Here is a 14,855-nt window from a genome sequence, read left to right as displayed (position 1 = left end):
AGTGTTTGAAAACTTAGGAGCCGATTGGTTGGGACTTGATCTCCAGCCAAGGCTTAGTAAATAGGCCCCACAGTGACAAACAGCGAAACTCTTAGTTTACCGCTGTTTGAATACTGAAACTAGGACATTATACGCTTTGTCTCGTTAAATGGGGCCTTTAGTTTTGTTTGAACTGTACTTTGGAGCCCAGGGGGTTTCTACCCAATCTGGGCTGTACATTCACATCTCCCCCCTTCACATAAGCTGGGCATACACATCCAGATAAAATGCCTGTCAGACCGACAGACATTTTATCTGGCAGCCTGCCAGCCGCAGATATCCCCGGCACACTCGGTGAGATTTCTCAGTGCATTAGCCGACATCTGCGCTCCGCCCCCGGGGGGAGCAGACATTCATTCCATGGGAAGGAACATAGGAAATGTCTGTCGGCATAAACTGCCCGATACGGCCGACCATTTACCCCATAAATATCGCATTGGACGGGCATGCTGGACAATCCGGCATGCCCGACAGCGCAATATTTAACCCTCGGTTGCCCGCATACACGCTAAAATTATCGGGGCAATCCACGGCTAGCCCCGATAATTGTAGCGTATATGGCCAGCTTAATTTAGACCTTGTATGTCAATCTCTGTGCATATAAATTGTGTTTTGCAGCTGCGATGTGGTCTGTGTGCTGCTGTCATTTCCTTTGCTCTTATAAATCCAACTGGTTTACCCCACATGGTTACACCACGGTCTGTAAGAGCCCGCCAACAGAAAAGTAAATTAATCTCAACATCCTCAGGTTAAACATATAGGCCCTGATTCAGAGCCGGACGCTCTGACCAGAGCGCTCGCTCTGAGTCAGGGCCCACCTCCATTAATATGGAGCGTCCTCCTGGACGCTCGTATAGCTGTGGGTCACCACCCACAGCATATACGAGCGTGCAAAATGATGGTCGCGATGGTCTTGACCATCGGAACTGCGAGTAAAAGCCTGCGGTTGGGTTTCTCAACCGCAAGGCCAGGAGTGATTTTGGCTCTATCAGAGCCAAAATCACTCCCACTGACATCACTAGCGATGTCAGTGGGGCCGGCTTCAGGCAGTAGGCATTCCCTTGGGAACGCCTCAGTCTGGCAGGCACGCCCACCAAAGGGGGCGTGCTGTCAGTCACCATCGACAGCACGCCCCCTTTGATGAGACACTCCGAGCGAAGGAAAGTCCTTCGCTCGTCGGGTCTCGCGCATGCGCACGACGGAGCTCCCTCCGTCATGCGCAGTGGGGAACATCGACCCACTTGCGAGCGTACTGCCGCTCGCGAGTGGGTCTGAATGACCCCCATAGTACTCTGGGCCTGATTCAGACCCGCTCGCAAGCGGGTTGATGGTGGCCCAGTGCGCACGCGAGCCCCGTAGCAAGTGCAAAAAGCTCTCACTACAAAAGGGGCGGCTGTCGATGTTGATCGACAGCTCGCCCCGTTTTGTAGGCGTGGCTTCACAAACGGAGGCGTTCCCAAGCAAACACCAGAAGCTCTCTGGGGCTTGCGGCTACGAGACCCTACCACAAGGGTCTCGTGGCAAGCACGATGGTCTTGACCATCGCAACCATCATCCTGGCCGCTTGCAATAGCTGTAGGTTGTCACACACAGCTACAAGAGCGGCCAGGAGGCCGCAACTATAAAAAAAAAAAAAAAAAAAAAAAAAACAGTGCCCGCCCTGATTCAGAGCGTTCGCGTTTTGCGAGCGCCTCTGAATCAGGCCCTCTGCTCAGTCCTGTGGCAGACAGCTTGGTTTGGATGCCTGCATTGTCCAGGGGGAACACTATCAGTGGAATAGGTCAGCGTTCTCTATCACCAACTCTTGGATCAATCTTACAGGCAGGAAATGCATGACTTACAGCTTGGGCTGCTCCAGTATACAGGCAAAGCAAGGTTTTCTGAATCCTGCCTGCAGCTTCCAATCTCCCTCACTGCAGTTGTTCTTCACAATCGTGCCCACAACAATATCTATGGCCCCAGACCTCCTCAGTGTGAATCCTGCAAGCTCTTTGGAGAATAAGGATGGAGCCACCTTGTACGGTCATTGCATTAATGGTAAATGCAAAATATTTGGTTGGGGGTAATGGTGTGCTGGGCAGGATCCAATCCCTTACATCTGTGAATGATTACGGCAGAAGGACAGAACCAAAGAATATTTTCCTTCCAATAACAGCCGTGATAGTCCTTGCAGACCAACCCCCCTCTAACACGCATATATATATATAGCTATTTTTTTATACCAAAAAGCCATTACTGCCATTTCATAGTATATGAAAATGTTACATAACCTTGTCAAAATAAAAATATCTGACATAAGGTAACTATTGAAAAAAACATTTTCTGTACAACAGACTTGTCTGCTGTCCTAAATAGTGCAGGATGGAGCTATTCGCAGCCTTAAATGGAGGAATGCAGGAGACAGGGTCTGCATGAAGTTTGAGGATGTAAAGAAAGGATTATTACAACCTAAAAATACAGTTTTGGGTAGAGCTTAATATGTGAGGCTTACATACAGAACACTATATACCAGCACGGTGTTGTTCTTGTGATTAACAAATGACAGGGTAACTGCAATTTCATGAACAAGGCCCTTTGCCCTCCCTCACTTATACCACCGCTGCCCACAATGGCACCAAGCCTTTGGGTTCCACAGCTGGCACCAACTGTCAGTATTGTTTAACTGCAGGATATGCAGTGTATTTATATAGCTTGTATCACATGTTCTGTAATGTAAAGCTGCGTATACAATGTGCGTGTACCCAGCGATCTAACGACACAATGTAACGATATGCCACTCACGATCCAGTTTGCACACACACAATATATCATTCCATACTGCTAACGCATCGTTCCCTGCATTATCCCAGCTGCTGTGCAGCACAGGGAATGGGATGATACAATGAAAGACCACCATGCACAAGTACACCCTGTACCGATCCACGTTATATCATGAGACAGATCGCGGATTGTGTGTACCCAGCTTAAGTCTTATGCTTTTTTTGTTTGCACCATTTCTGCTTGTATGTACTATGGGAGGTGCTGCAAAACCCTTATGGTGTCATATAAAGGATTATAACAATTTGCAGCACCATTATTACCTAATCCTTGCAGGTTAACGTACTGATAACACACAGTTTTGAATGGCGTTCTCCTTAAACAAGTCAGTTATTGATTATATCAATAAAGGAAGTAAAAAGTGTATTTTGAATGAATGATGTTTGGACAAAATAATTGGGGGGGAGACATATGTCAAACAGGACCAGTATGACATACCACTAGATGTTATATGAACGCCGGAAGGCAGAACAGCGGGATCCCAACCAAGGTAAGTTTCTAACTATCCCTAACCCTCACCTCCCCCCTGGGGGTGCCTAGCCCTAATCCTCCCCCCCCCCCCCCCCCCCCCCAAGAGCCCCTAACCTTCCCCCCCCCCCCCCGTGGCTGTCTGCACCCAGCTTACCTTCTTTCAGTATGCCGGGCGTCAGGCTCCTGGCGTAGGTATGACAGGTTTTGAGATTTCGACGCCTGTCATTAGTTCCCTTCCAGGATTTGATAGTCGGGAAGCCAGCAGTCGGCATTTCGACTGCTGGCTTTTTGACTGTATCCCTATCAAACCTTGGAGAGAGACAGTGGAGACGTTGCCTATAGCAACCAATCAGCTTTTAGCCATCAAGTATCTAGCACAGTCTACCAAGTGACAGAAGCGGAATGAGCCTTTACTCATTGCTACCATACACACTAGACTATGTGTAGTGAGCGATATTGATGAAAGATTTCCCTTGAAACGATATCATTCAGTGACTACATCCCTGAACAGGCACTTTCTGACGATATCGTCAGATTGGCCTGTATGTTTGCTCGACCAGAAACATCGTTAATGACCTGCGAGAGCGCACATCATTGGTCGTATGGTGCATAAACACTGGATGATATGAACAATATAGTTATCGTTTAGTGTGTATGCCCCTTTACTTCTCCACGTTATCTCTCTCCAAGGATTGATACATCTCTCCCTAACAATCCAAAAGAATTGTGGTTTAACCGACAAGATCATCCCGCAGCCTCCACAGCGCAGTTCTCATATCTGATGCGCGTTCATGTCACAGAGATGGGCACGGCCAGCTGACATCTATAAGTTATTATTTGTCTTTAAAAAAAATAAAAAATAAAATTGAGTTTTATGTATTTATTTTCACAAAATGCAGAAATTTTTTTAAAACAGAAATATTTGAAACAAGACAAAAAACATTTTTAGTTACAAATGTGAAAACGGACAAATGCTGAAGAGTCTGCCGTTCATACCCCACACTGCGTACACTACACCCCCTGCATTCTACCAGCCTTCCATACTGCAAAGAAAGCAAAGCAGGCATTTATGGTGTATAAAAAGGGCATTTTGAAACACATTCTGCTTATTTTATGCAGCGCGGGTTCTAAGGAGGAGCAGTTGCCAACCAGATATACTTATTATTAAACGGTATGGCAATGTCCAGTCTTATTTAGGATAAATAAATAGTCCATGCTGTATCCAGCCCCTCCAGGGTTACCCTTTGACAGCAATCTAGCAAATTACTATACTGTAGTTCTCCTTTAAGTAACAAAATAATAAATGTTTTCTATTGCTCTTTGGCAAAAACAAAAAAACACATTCCTACTCTAAAAGCTACACAAATTGGTGACCAGGGGGCAGACAGGTTGGTTATAATGACAGATCACAATTATATCTATGACACAATCATGTGACTGCATTCCCTGTGTTTAATCGGTCATAGTATCCGGTCCTCAAATGGTTGGAGCTGTATATGACAGATGGATCTGGACAGTGTTGGGGGCTGCAAGTCACAGCCTCCTACCACCACAGATCTGCTGCTCCTATGTCATCCTGGCTAAGCCCATCTCTCATAAAAAATAAAATAAGGTCACTTGATATGTGATAAAGTAGAATTGTGCCCCAATCACAGGGCTGCTACTCGCTCTCTGCAGCAATAAAGGAGCAATACTATTTTCTCTCATAGTATTTGTATCTATACGTTGGATTCTTATCATACACACTTTTAGGTCCCAAGGCTAAATATACAATAAATTAAAAAACCCACACCCCCCATATTATTCCTAGGGGTGGGTTTGAGCGAGGAGAGACGAAAGATACAGAGGAACATAACAGGCCAAGCAGTATCAGGGGTCTGTTTCTAAGGCAAAGGAATGAGCAGAGGTAGGTAGGTGACTGCTCAGTATCCAGACCACATAATATATATAATTCTAACCCCTAAATGGCTGTGCTATCTTAACTGGACAATTAATACACAAGTTATATCTTCTATACATTACGCTTATTGTCGCATACACTATAGATTAGTGCATTATATCAATGCAATACGTTTACTCAATAAACAGAGTAATGGAGCGTACACACGGTCAGACTTGTCAGATTTGTCAGATGAACGACTGAACGATTAAACGATTTGAACGATTTGACCAAAGTTTTGAACGATTTGAACGATTTTTGACTGCATTAAAATGAATGGAATCGTCCAAGTCTGACTGCAAACCCATCAGATGTCAGATATCGTTATCTGACAAACGGGAAAGCGCATCGTTGATCGTCCATCGTTCAGGCATGTCAGATATGAACGATTTTCCTTCAGATATGAACGACTGAACGATTTTTAAATCGTTATCGTCCATATCTGAAGAAAAAATCTGATCGTGTGTATGCACCATAACACGTGCGCACTGACCCTATTCTCCAAAGCAGTGTAGGCAACCGAGGCTCTCGAGCACTTGTGGAACTACAAGTCCCAACATGTGCTTCTAGCTGTGCCACCTGGTCACCACCTCAATGTCTGACGGCAATTCCTGCGCACCTGTAAGGAGTGCGAGGGAAAGTGAAGGCACATCACGGAGAAGTACTTACATAACCGCTCTGGTGGCACGTCGCTGAGAATTTAATTACCGCCATAGAGTCACAACAGCCCTATAGCACATTACACCTCCTGCAGCTCCTAATAAATCACATCTGTGACCTCCAGAGCTTACCCCCCTCTCCCAGGGCGTGTTACTGTACAGTAGGGGGGGGGGGGGGGGTCTCACTTCTCCAGGTTTACACGCTTCTGGCACGTGGGGCAATACCAGGTCAGTCTCTTGAGCCCGGATGGCGGCCCGATGGCCTCTTTGGCGACTTCATGCCCCCTCTCGCAGTGTTCCTTCATGTAGATGTGGTAGTTCAGCCCTTTCCGCTGCATCTTGTTTCTCAGCCAATCCGCAGTGAAGCTTACGGCATGGTCTATCAGGGAGACCAAGGTTTCCGTGGGCAGGTGGGAGCCCAGGGAAAGCGGGTGGGTTTGTGCCAGGAAGAGAATTTCATTCTTAATGATGTTCCCTGGACAGACAAGGTTAATGAAATGAGCCAAAATTATATATGATGCCACATACAAGCTACAAATGGTAAAGTACAAACACAGCTAAAATAATAATAAACCACACATCCATACATCATACAATGACTGCACAGTTCATGAAGTCTTGGACTGAAAAAAAAAGCTATATTCAATTGTTTTAAGGCCAATGTGGCAGACACAAGCTACAGAAGTGTCCACATTAACAAAAACCCTCAGTCCCCATTTATTGTAAATTTCTATATATTTTTATTTATTTGTTAACTGTAAAATTTGCAGAGGTCTGAGCAAAAATTGTGATCTTGTAGCCCAGGGGTACCCCAGCTGCTGTGGAACTACACATCCCAGCATGCCCTGTCACAGTTTTAGCATGGACCCAACAGCAAAACTGTGGCAAGGCATTATGGGTTGTGTAGTGCCACAGGTTGCCTATCCATGTTTAGGCTACTATGGCGTTCGCTACCGGACAGCAAATTACAAAAAGCTAAGTAGCTTGGAGCTTGATGCATCTGCCCATATCGCGGTCTCCGTAGACTTCTATAGAGACTGCTATGACGATAGCAAATACAGGAACCACAGCAGAAATCGGAGATAAAACTTGGAATGCCTTCCTTTATTAAATGGAAGTACTGGATGCAATAACCCATAGACTCCTGTTTCCCATAGTATTCCATATTTTGGTTACACAGGCGTCACCCAATATTATTCAACTCGCCCAAACAAAGTCTTAGGCCCGCACGTCATGCAGCTTTGGCTATACTAAGAATGTGTAGGGATTTCTTATAGGAGCAAATGAGGAGCTGTACATTGAAACCAATAGACATCTCACAAGCAAGATAGATCCCGTCACACGTCATTCCTTACCTACTCCTGAGAAGTGTCTTTGGTCCATCAGTGTGAGACAGACAGGTCTTGGGCGAGACAGTGCTTTTAGGGCCTTTTCTTTATCAAACTGCGGGGAGAGGATATCACAGGTTGGCTCCACAAACGGTGATGAACACCAGGTCATCCGGCAATTGTAGAATACCAAGAATCCTCCGGCATCAAAGTGCAGCATTAACCTAGCAAGTGACGCAAAAGACAATGTGAGAGACTCAATCAACATAGCATCGAATACCGATATACTCTGGATCTTACGGACAGCCCACCCAGAGCGTTCGCTTTTCCAGATCTTACCGATTACACATGGACCAGTTGTGAAGGTAAAAACTACACTGGTAGTGGTTTAAAGGTCGCCCAGTCGGGTACCTTGTCTGGCCCTCCATAGGAAATGAACAAGGGCTGCAACTTTTTGTGTTTTTTTTATTTAAAAATCCTGCGATGCCAAGTGACGCACTCAGTGATGTCATCTCCCCACCCCCTGACGCTCTGAAACATAGGATACGAAGATGTACCTGGGCTTTGGGTCTTTCCAATCCCCTCTCTTGTTCCCTTGCCTAGCGCGAGATAACTCATTGGCTCGGACGCTTCCGTATAACCCAAAGTGGAAGCGCAGCCATTTGCACAAGAGACTATCCTTGCTGGCTCCTACATTGCCTTGGTCACTGGAGAGGTCAGCAGTCCCTGCACTCGGTGAATTATCCTTCAAGCTCTCGTCTCCGGTAGAACTGTGCGGCTCCCGGTCTTGCAGTTCATGCGTGGTGTCAGGCGTAGCTTGCTCCATCAGCCCACATCCAAATGCCAGGTACAAATTCTTCCCATGAACCTAAAGATACATTTTCTGAGATTTCAGGACTAATGGACACCAGAGCACAAATTAGAAAAATCAACACTGACATTAAACAGATGGACCCATTTGGCGAATCTTACTTAGGGGCCCATTTATCAATGATTACAAAACGCGATCTGGGTGCAATATTACCTCCCATAATCTCAATATGCGATCATATCGGCCAAATACATCACAGAGCACCTGCACGGACAGAGATACATCAGTCCTTGCAATATCCTTGGAGTGAAGGGATGGTGACACTCTTCACCCCTGTGCCAGGGACTCTGCACATGTGTGCTCTACAGACCACGTATGCACCGTGGCCATTGCCAGGAGGAACCCCTCTCCCTGTAATTTTTGCAGTCTGCCACCCATAGACGACAGCAGCACAATCTTTAGATGGCATTTGCTGCAGGGGGCCAAGCTTGATAAATCTGAGCAACGCATTCTCCAAAGAAACCCAAGGGTAGGGTAGGGGGGGGGGGGGGGTGGAGTCTTTCAGAAATGGGGGGACCACAGCAGATATAGGAGAGGTCTGCGGCAGTCCATCCATAATACATTGCAGGAATATCATTTGTGTATATACGCCACTATTGGGTAATGAAAAAATGTGCCCCTTATAGTATTTTCACAACCAACAGTGTTCTGCTGAATGAAAGCAGAAGTACAGCTAAGCCTTCCTCTGATCCTGCTCAGTCACATACTTTGCTGAAGGCAGTTGATGCCCAACGGTATAGAGCCAATCTAAGAGGGGAGAAAAGGGGGAGCACACCCAAATGTGGGGCTCAGCTCTTCTGCAAACTAGTCTGTCTATAACTACAAATAACTATAACGCGAGTCCCATTTATATACCTTGGGCAATATATTGGTGGTATGATGATGGAGTAATTCGTATCACAACATGGTTTTATAGTAAAATAGTTCATATTATAATGGGCTGTCAGAGATAGTGAGAGATAGATATGATTGCAGTGGGAGCAGTGTGTGTGCGGTTGGTTTTCAATATTAGTAGAAGACTGGAATAGGAACAATAAATATTTTAGAACCTCCTTTTAAGTGCATTATATAGGAAAACATATATATATATATATATTATACATACACATACACTTCTGTATGGCTACATCCCTATTACACACAAAGGGGGAGATTCCGTGTTGCATGCAAGTTGCCGTATTTACTCTCGTACTGCGTGCACAGAACTAGATGGGGGTAATCCTCCATGTGCAGAGCTGCGAGCATCTATGACTCCATACTGCCCCCCATGAATCCAGGGGTGGGACACACACACCAAACCTCTCAGACTGTGTGACTGGGAACAAAACATCAAAATTTTGGGTCCATGGCCAGGAAACTCCTCAGACCTTAATCCCATTGAGAACTTGTGGTCAATCCTCAAGAGGCGGGTGGACAAACAAAAACCCACAAATTCTGACAAACTCCGAGCACTGATTAGGTAAGAATGGGCGGCCATCAGTCAGTATATGGCCCAGAAGGTGAGTGACAGCATGCCGGGGCGAATTGCAGAGGTCCTGAAAAAGAAGGGTCAACACTGCAAATATTGACTCTTTACATAAACTTAATGTAATTGTCAATAAAAACCTGTGACGCTTATGGAATTCTTGTGATGTTACTTCAGTATCCCATAGTAACATCTGACAAATGAGTCTAAATACACTGAAGCAGCAAACTTTGTGAAAACCAACACTTGTGTCATTCTCAAGAATTTTGGCCATGGCTGTACATTGGGTGAGTGGTGGGACAAACTCGAACCTTTAAATGTGCGAGAAGGTCGGAGTTTGTCCCGCAGCAAAAACGCAGACCCCATTACATTTACCCCAGAGTATGCATAGTACTAAAGACTATAAAAGATCGCTTATAAATCGGACACAAGCGCCGCTCCGAATCAGCCCCAATTACGGAAACCTCATAAATATAATCAACTCCTTCAGACCTCCCCCAAGTACAACTATTCCAAAAATGTGTGCAGTGTGATTTATGTGAGATCAGACAGTTCTACAGCCCAGTGACATAATGCATCTGGTCTGGTGGTTTTCATTTTCCACTTTTTCTTTAGGGACACTAGAATGAAAGGAGACTGTAAAGCATCGACTTGGACAGCAGGCGCTGAATGGTTCTCTCTGCTCCTACGCAGATCCCAGTTACCTGACAGTCCTGGAACACTTGCCCCTTCAGATCCTGAAGAGCGATCTGCCTGGTACTGCCGCCAGCTTTCACCACCTTCTGGCCCACAAACGGGGAGACCAGCGAGCAGAACCTGCGCACGGTGGGACCTTCCGGCATCGCTGAACACTGGGAACAGAAATACATCACATAGGGCTCCATTTACAAACGCACAAAATACCAGCGGCAATTCACTGTGATACAAAGGAAAATTCCACTGGTATTTAGTAATACTTACCCCTTCGGCAAGGTCCAGCGAAGTCCTCGTCCTCAGCGAGGTCCTCTGCTGGGCTGCTGGCAGTCTAACGCTGCCAGCGACGGGGCTCCAGTGTTGTGTGCATGCGCAGCGGTCCGTTTGCGCATGTGCATGATACGGAGACCCGGCAGAGCGGAAAGGCACCGCCGGGTCTCCATTGCCGGCAATGGGGCCCGCGTCACTCTCGTCTTCTAAAAGATGGCGGAAGCGATGCAGTAAAAACAGCAGTGATCTAAGATTACCGCTGTTTACTAATACAGAAAGATGGTATAACCCCTTTAGCGAGCACTAAAGGGGTTATATTTAGTTAGTAAATGGAGCCCATAATATCTTTCCTAATATTACACTATACAGTAATGCGCCAATGTAACACTGAATGGTTTCTTAGATGGCCCATGTCCATGAAATAACGTTAGGTAGCATCAGCATTGGGACAGTACAGGAAGAAGATGTAAGGGACAGGAAGCAGGGAGGGGACATCACAGCACATTGCTCCATGCGGGCAGGTAACAGACCAGCGGGAGAATCACCTCCTCTCCCAGGATGTCGTACTCAGGAATCTCACATTGTATGACTGGAACAAACCCCTTCCACGTACAGTTCCCTCTATATAACAATCAGACAGGTCCCCCTATATAACACACACACACACCTCCTGTACATACAGAGAGGTCCCCCTCAATAGCACAGACTCCATACACAAACACCCCCCTGCATACAGCAGGTTCCTCTATATAACACACACACACACACCCCTACACACAGACAGGTCCTACTGTATACTGAACACCTCCTGCACATACAGACAGTTCCCTCTATATAACACACCTCCTCCACATACAGAAAGGTCCCTCTACATAACACCCTTCATACAGAGTTCCCTCTATATAACAATCACAGACACGTCCCTCTATATAGCACACACACACGTCCACCTATATAACTCACCTACTGTACATACAGACAGGTCCCCCTATATATCAGACTACATACACGTCCCACTATATATTCCCCCCTGCATACAGCAAGTTCCTCTATATAAACACACCCCTGCATACAGACAGGTTCCTCTATATAACACACCCCTGCACATACAGACTGTTCCCTCTATATAACACCCTGCATATACAGACTGTTTCCCCTATATAACACCCTGCATACAGTTCCCTCTATATAACAATCAGACACAGGCCCCTCTATATAGCACACACGCACCTCCTGTACATACAGACAGGTCCCCCTATATAGCGCAGACAACACACACGCCACTATATAACACCCCCCTACACACAGGTCCTACTATATCCTGAATACCTCCTGCACTTACACATTTCCCTCGATATAACACCTCCTGCACATGCAGAAAGGTCCCGCTATATAACACACACACCGAGATGTTTATATACAACACCCTCGCCCTGCACACACACAGCAAGGTCCCTCTATATAACACCCCCCCCTCTGCACAGTGCGCACATATAGAGGAACCTCTATATAACACCCCCACCACACATACAGCAGGGTCCCTGTATATACCCCCCCCCGCACAGTGCACACATGCAAAGAGGCCCCTCTATACAACACCCCCCCCCCCCTGTACAGTGCACACATACAGTGAGGTCCCTTTATATAACACACTGCACACATACAGCGAGGTCCCTCTATATAACATACACACTGCACACATACAGCGAGGTCCCTCTATATAACACACACACTGCACACATACAGCGAGGTCCCTCTATATAACACACACACTGCACACATACAGCGAGGTCCCTCTATATAACACACACTGCACACATACAGCGAGGTCCCTCTATATAACATACACACTGCACACATACAGTGAGGTCCCTCTATATAACATACACACTGCACACATACAGTGAGGTCCCTCTATATAACACCCCCCTGCACAGTGCACACATACAGCGAGGTCCCTCTATATAACACACACTGCACACATAGTGAGGTCCCTCTATATAACACACATACAGTGAGGTCCCTCTATATAACACCCCCCCTGCACAGTGCACACATACAGTGAGGTCCCTCTATATAACACCCCCCCTGCACAGTGCACACATACAGTGAGGTCCCTCTATATAACACCCCCCCTGCACAGTGCACACATACAGTGAGGTCCCTCTATATAACACCCCCCCTGCACAGTGCACACATACAGTGAGGTCCCTCTATATAACACCCCCCCTGCACAGTGCACACATACAGTGAGGTCCCTCTATATAACACACATACAGTGAGGTCCCTCTATATAACACCCCCCCTGCACAGTGCACACATACAGTGAGGTCCCTCTATATAACACACATACAGTGAGGTCCCTCTATATAACACCCCCCCTGCACAGTGCACACATACAGTGAGGTCCCTCTATATAACACCCCCCCTGCACAGTGCACACATACAGTGAGGTCCCTCTATATAACACCCCCCCTGCACAGTGCACACATACAGTGAGGTCCCTCTATATAACACACATACAGTGAGGTCCCTCTATATAACACCCCCCCTGCACAGTGCACACATACAGTGAGGTCCCTCTATATAACACACATACAGTGAGGTCCCTCTATATAACATACACAGATCCCGATTCCCAACTCACTGTATGATTGTGTCCTCGTGCACAAAGCAGAGATCCAGACTCCCCCCACAAATCAGCAGCACTTGGACTCCTCTGTCCTCTACACAGTTTTGAATGAATAGGACTATTCCATTTCTAATACACAGGGGAAGACATACTAACCTGTGTACTCAGTGTTAGAAAGTGCAGCGGGCGTCCCTGGACTAAACCATTTGCAATTCGGAGAGGGCAGGAGAGAGCGACGTCTGTATGAATGTGTCTTAGGCTGGGGAGGGTAGTGGTAACTGGGCTAGTCCATTCTACTGATAAGAGGGGGACATCTTTTTGTTTTTTAATAAGTGAAAGTGGACTAGTATAAATCATACTCTGCACTTATATAATGTCATTAGTCACAATGACCCTGGCCACAGATGCATCAAATCCCTATTGCCATTTTTCCTTTCAATGTACGTACTCACCTGGGCGGCCGGGCCAGGTGAGCAGGGATACCAACTCTGAAATTAAAAATAAGTGAAAAACAAGCCCAACCCGATCCTAAAAAGCGACAAAAAAGACCAAATTGGGGGGAACTCTTTGTCCTTCGCTCTCTACCTGCCTAACTACATTTATTCCCCCTTTTCATTAACACAAATATTTTAACTCCCCATCCCCACTTACATACCCTCCAACATTTCCCAGTTGAACCCGGTACATGGGGGGCGTGGCCGCAGATAAAGGGGCGTTGTCACGGGTAAAGGGGTGTGTCCATGGGAGCTGGAGGCATCGGGCGCTGGCTAGTTTAGAACTTGCAGTAATATACTGCATGCATGTTCTGTATACTGGCGCTGGCGGTCAGGGCAGAGGAGCACGGAGGTCGGCTGTCACTCAGCAGCGCTGCGGGAGTCCTGTGTCCCAACAGCGCTGCTTAACAAATCTGGTGAGTGTACCAACTCGGTACAAAACGGTACAGCCCCATTTGCCGGTACAGACCATTAGAAAACGGTACTGTACCGGCTAAAACGGTATAGTTGGAGAGTATGCACTTATACCTGCCCCACCCATCCTTGTTAATGCCCCCATACATCAGAGATTGATTGTAGCAATCGTGCAATTTGCAATCGATTGTGTATAAAAATCTTTCCCTTTTTCAATCGATTGCAGAATTGCCACAATCATTTGAAAGAGGGAAAGATTTTTATACACGATCGATTGCAAATTGCACGATGGCTGCAATTAATCTCTGATGTATGGGGGCCTTAACCCATCTCATTCCCACTTCATTCCCCTCATTACTCTATTAGGTCTCATTTATCAAGGAGTTTTATCATATTCAACAAGTGATAAAACTTGTTGCGTATCAGTGGCAAACTCAGAATTTCTAGAGGGGGGTTTCCAAATGCTTGATTTTAAAACGAATGTGGCCAGTCCATGAAGAGGGCATAATTAGCACTTAACCAGCTATAATATACGTCATACGAACGTATGTAATAATTCTGACATATACAGGACCAGCTACATACCTCCCAACTGTCCCGCATTCAGCGGGACACAGTGTCAGATTAAGGGTCACATAGGCCTGGAGCTGAAATTCATGAATGGCCTATTGTGTGCCACTGTAGGGGTTGTGACCAGCCCTGAGTGAGTGTGACTAGTGATGTGGTGTCATAACCGGTGCTGCAGAGGTGTGGTCTGCACAAG

General features: G+C 46.4%; 1 protein-coding gene across 1 annotated transcript; it reads right to left on the bottom strand.

Moving 5' to 3' along the window:
• Nucleotides 1-4,657: 4,657 nt before the first annotated feature.
• On the bottom strand, nt 4,658-13,266 carry NEIL2 (nei like DNA glycosylase 2). The gene is made up of 5 exons (XM_088467307.1): nt 13,200-13,266; nt 10,294-10,440; nt 7,811-8,121; nt 7,281-7,477; nt 4,658-6,400 (listed from the first exon to the last, which is right to left on the bottom strand). Exons 2-5 carry the CDS (start codon nt 10,429-10,431, stop codon nt 6,108-6,110), a joined length of 939 nt encoding a protein of 312 aa, XP_088323433.1. The 5' UTR covers nt 10,432-10,440; nt 13,200-13,266; the 3' UTR covers nt 4,658-6,107.
• Nucleotides 13,267-14,855: the final 1,589 nt, after the last annotated feature.

Source organism: Taudactylus pleione, unplaced genomic scaffold, assembly GCF_031769625.1.
Source record: "Taudactylus pleione unplaced genomic scaffold, aTauple2 ptg000070l, whole genome shotgun sequence".
Taxonomy (NCBI): Eukaryota; Metazoa; Chordata; class Amphibia; order Anura; family Myobatrachidae; genus Taudactylus; species Taudactylus pleione.
This window is presented reverse-complemented; position numbering and strand designations above follow the sequence as displayed.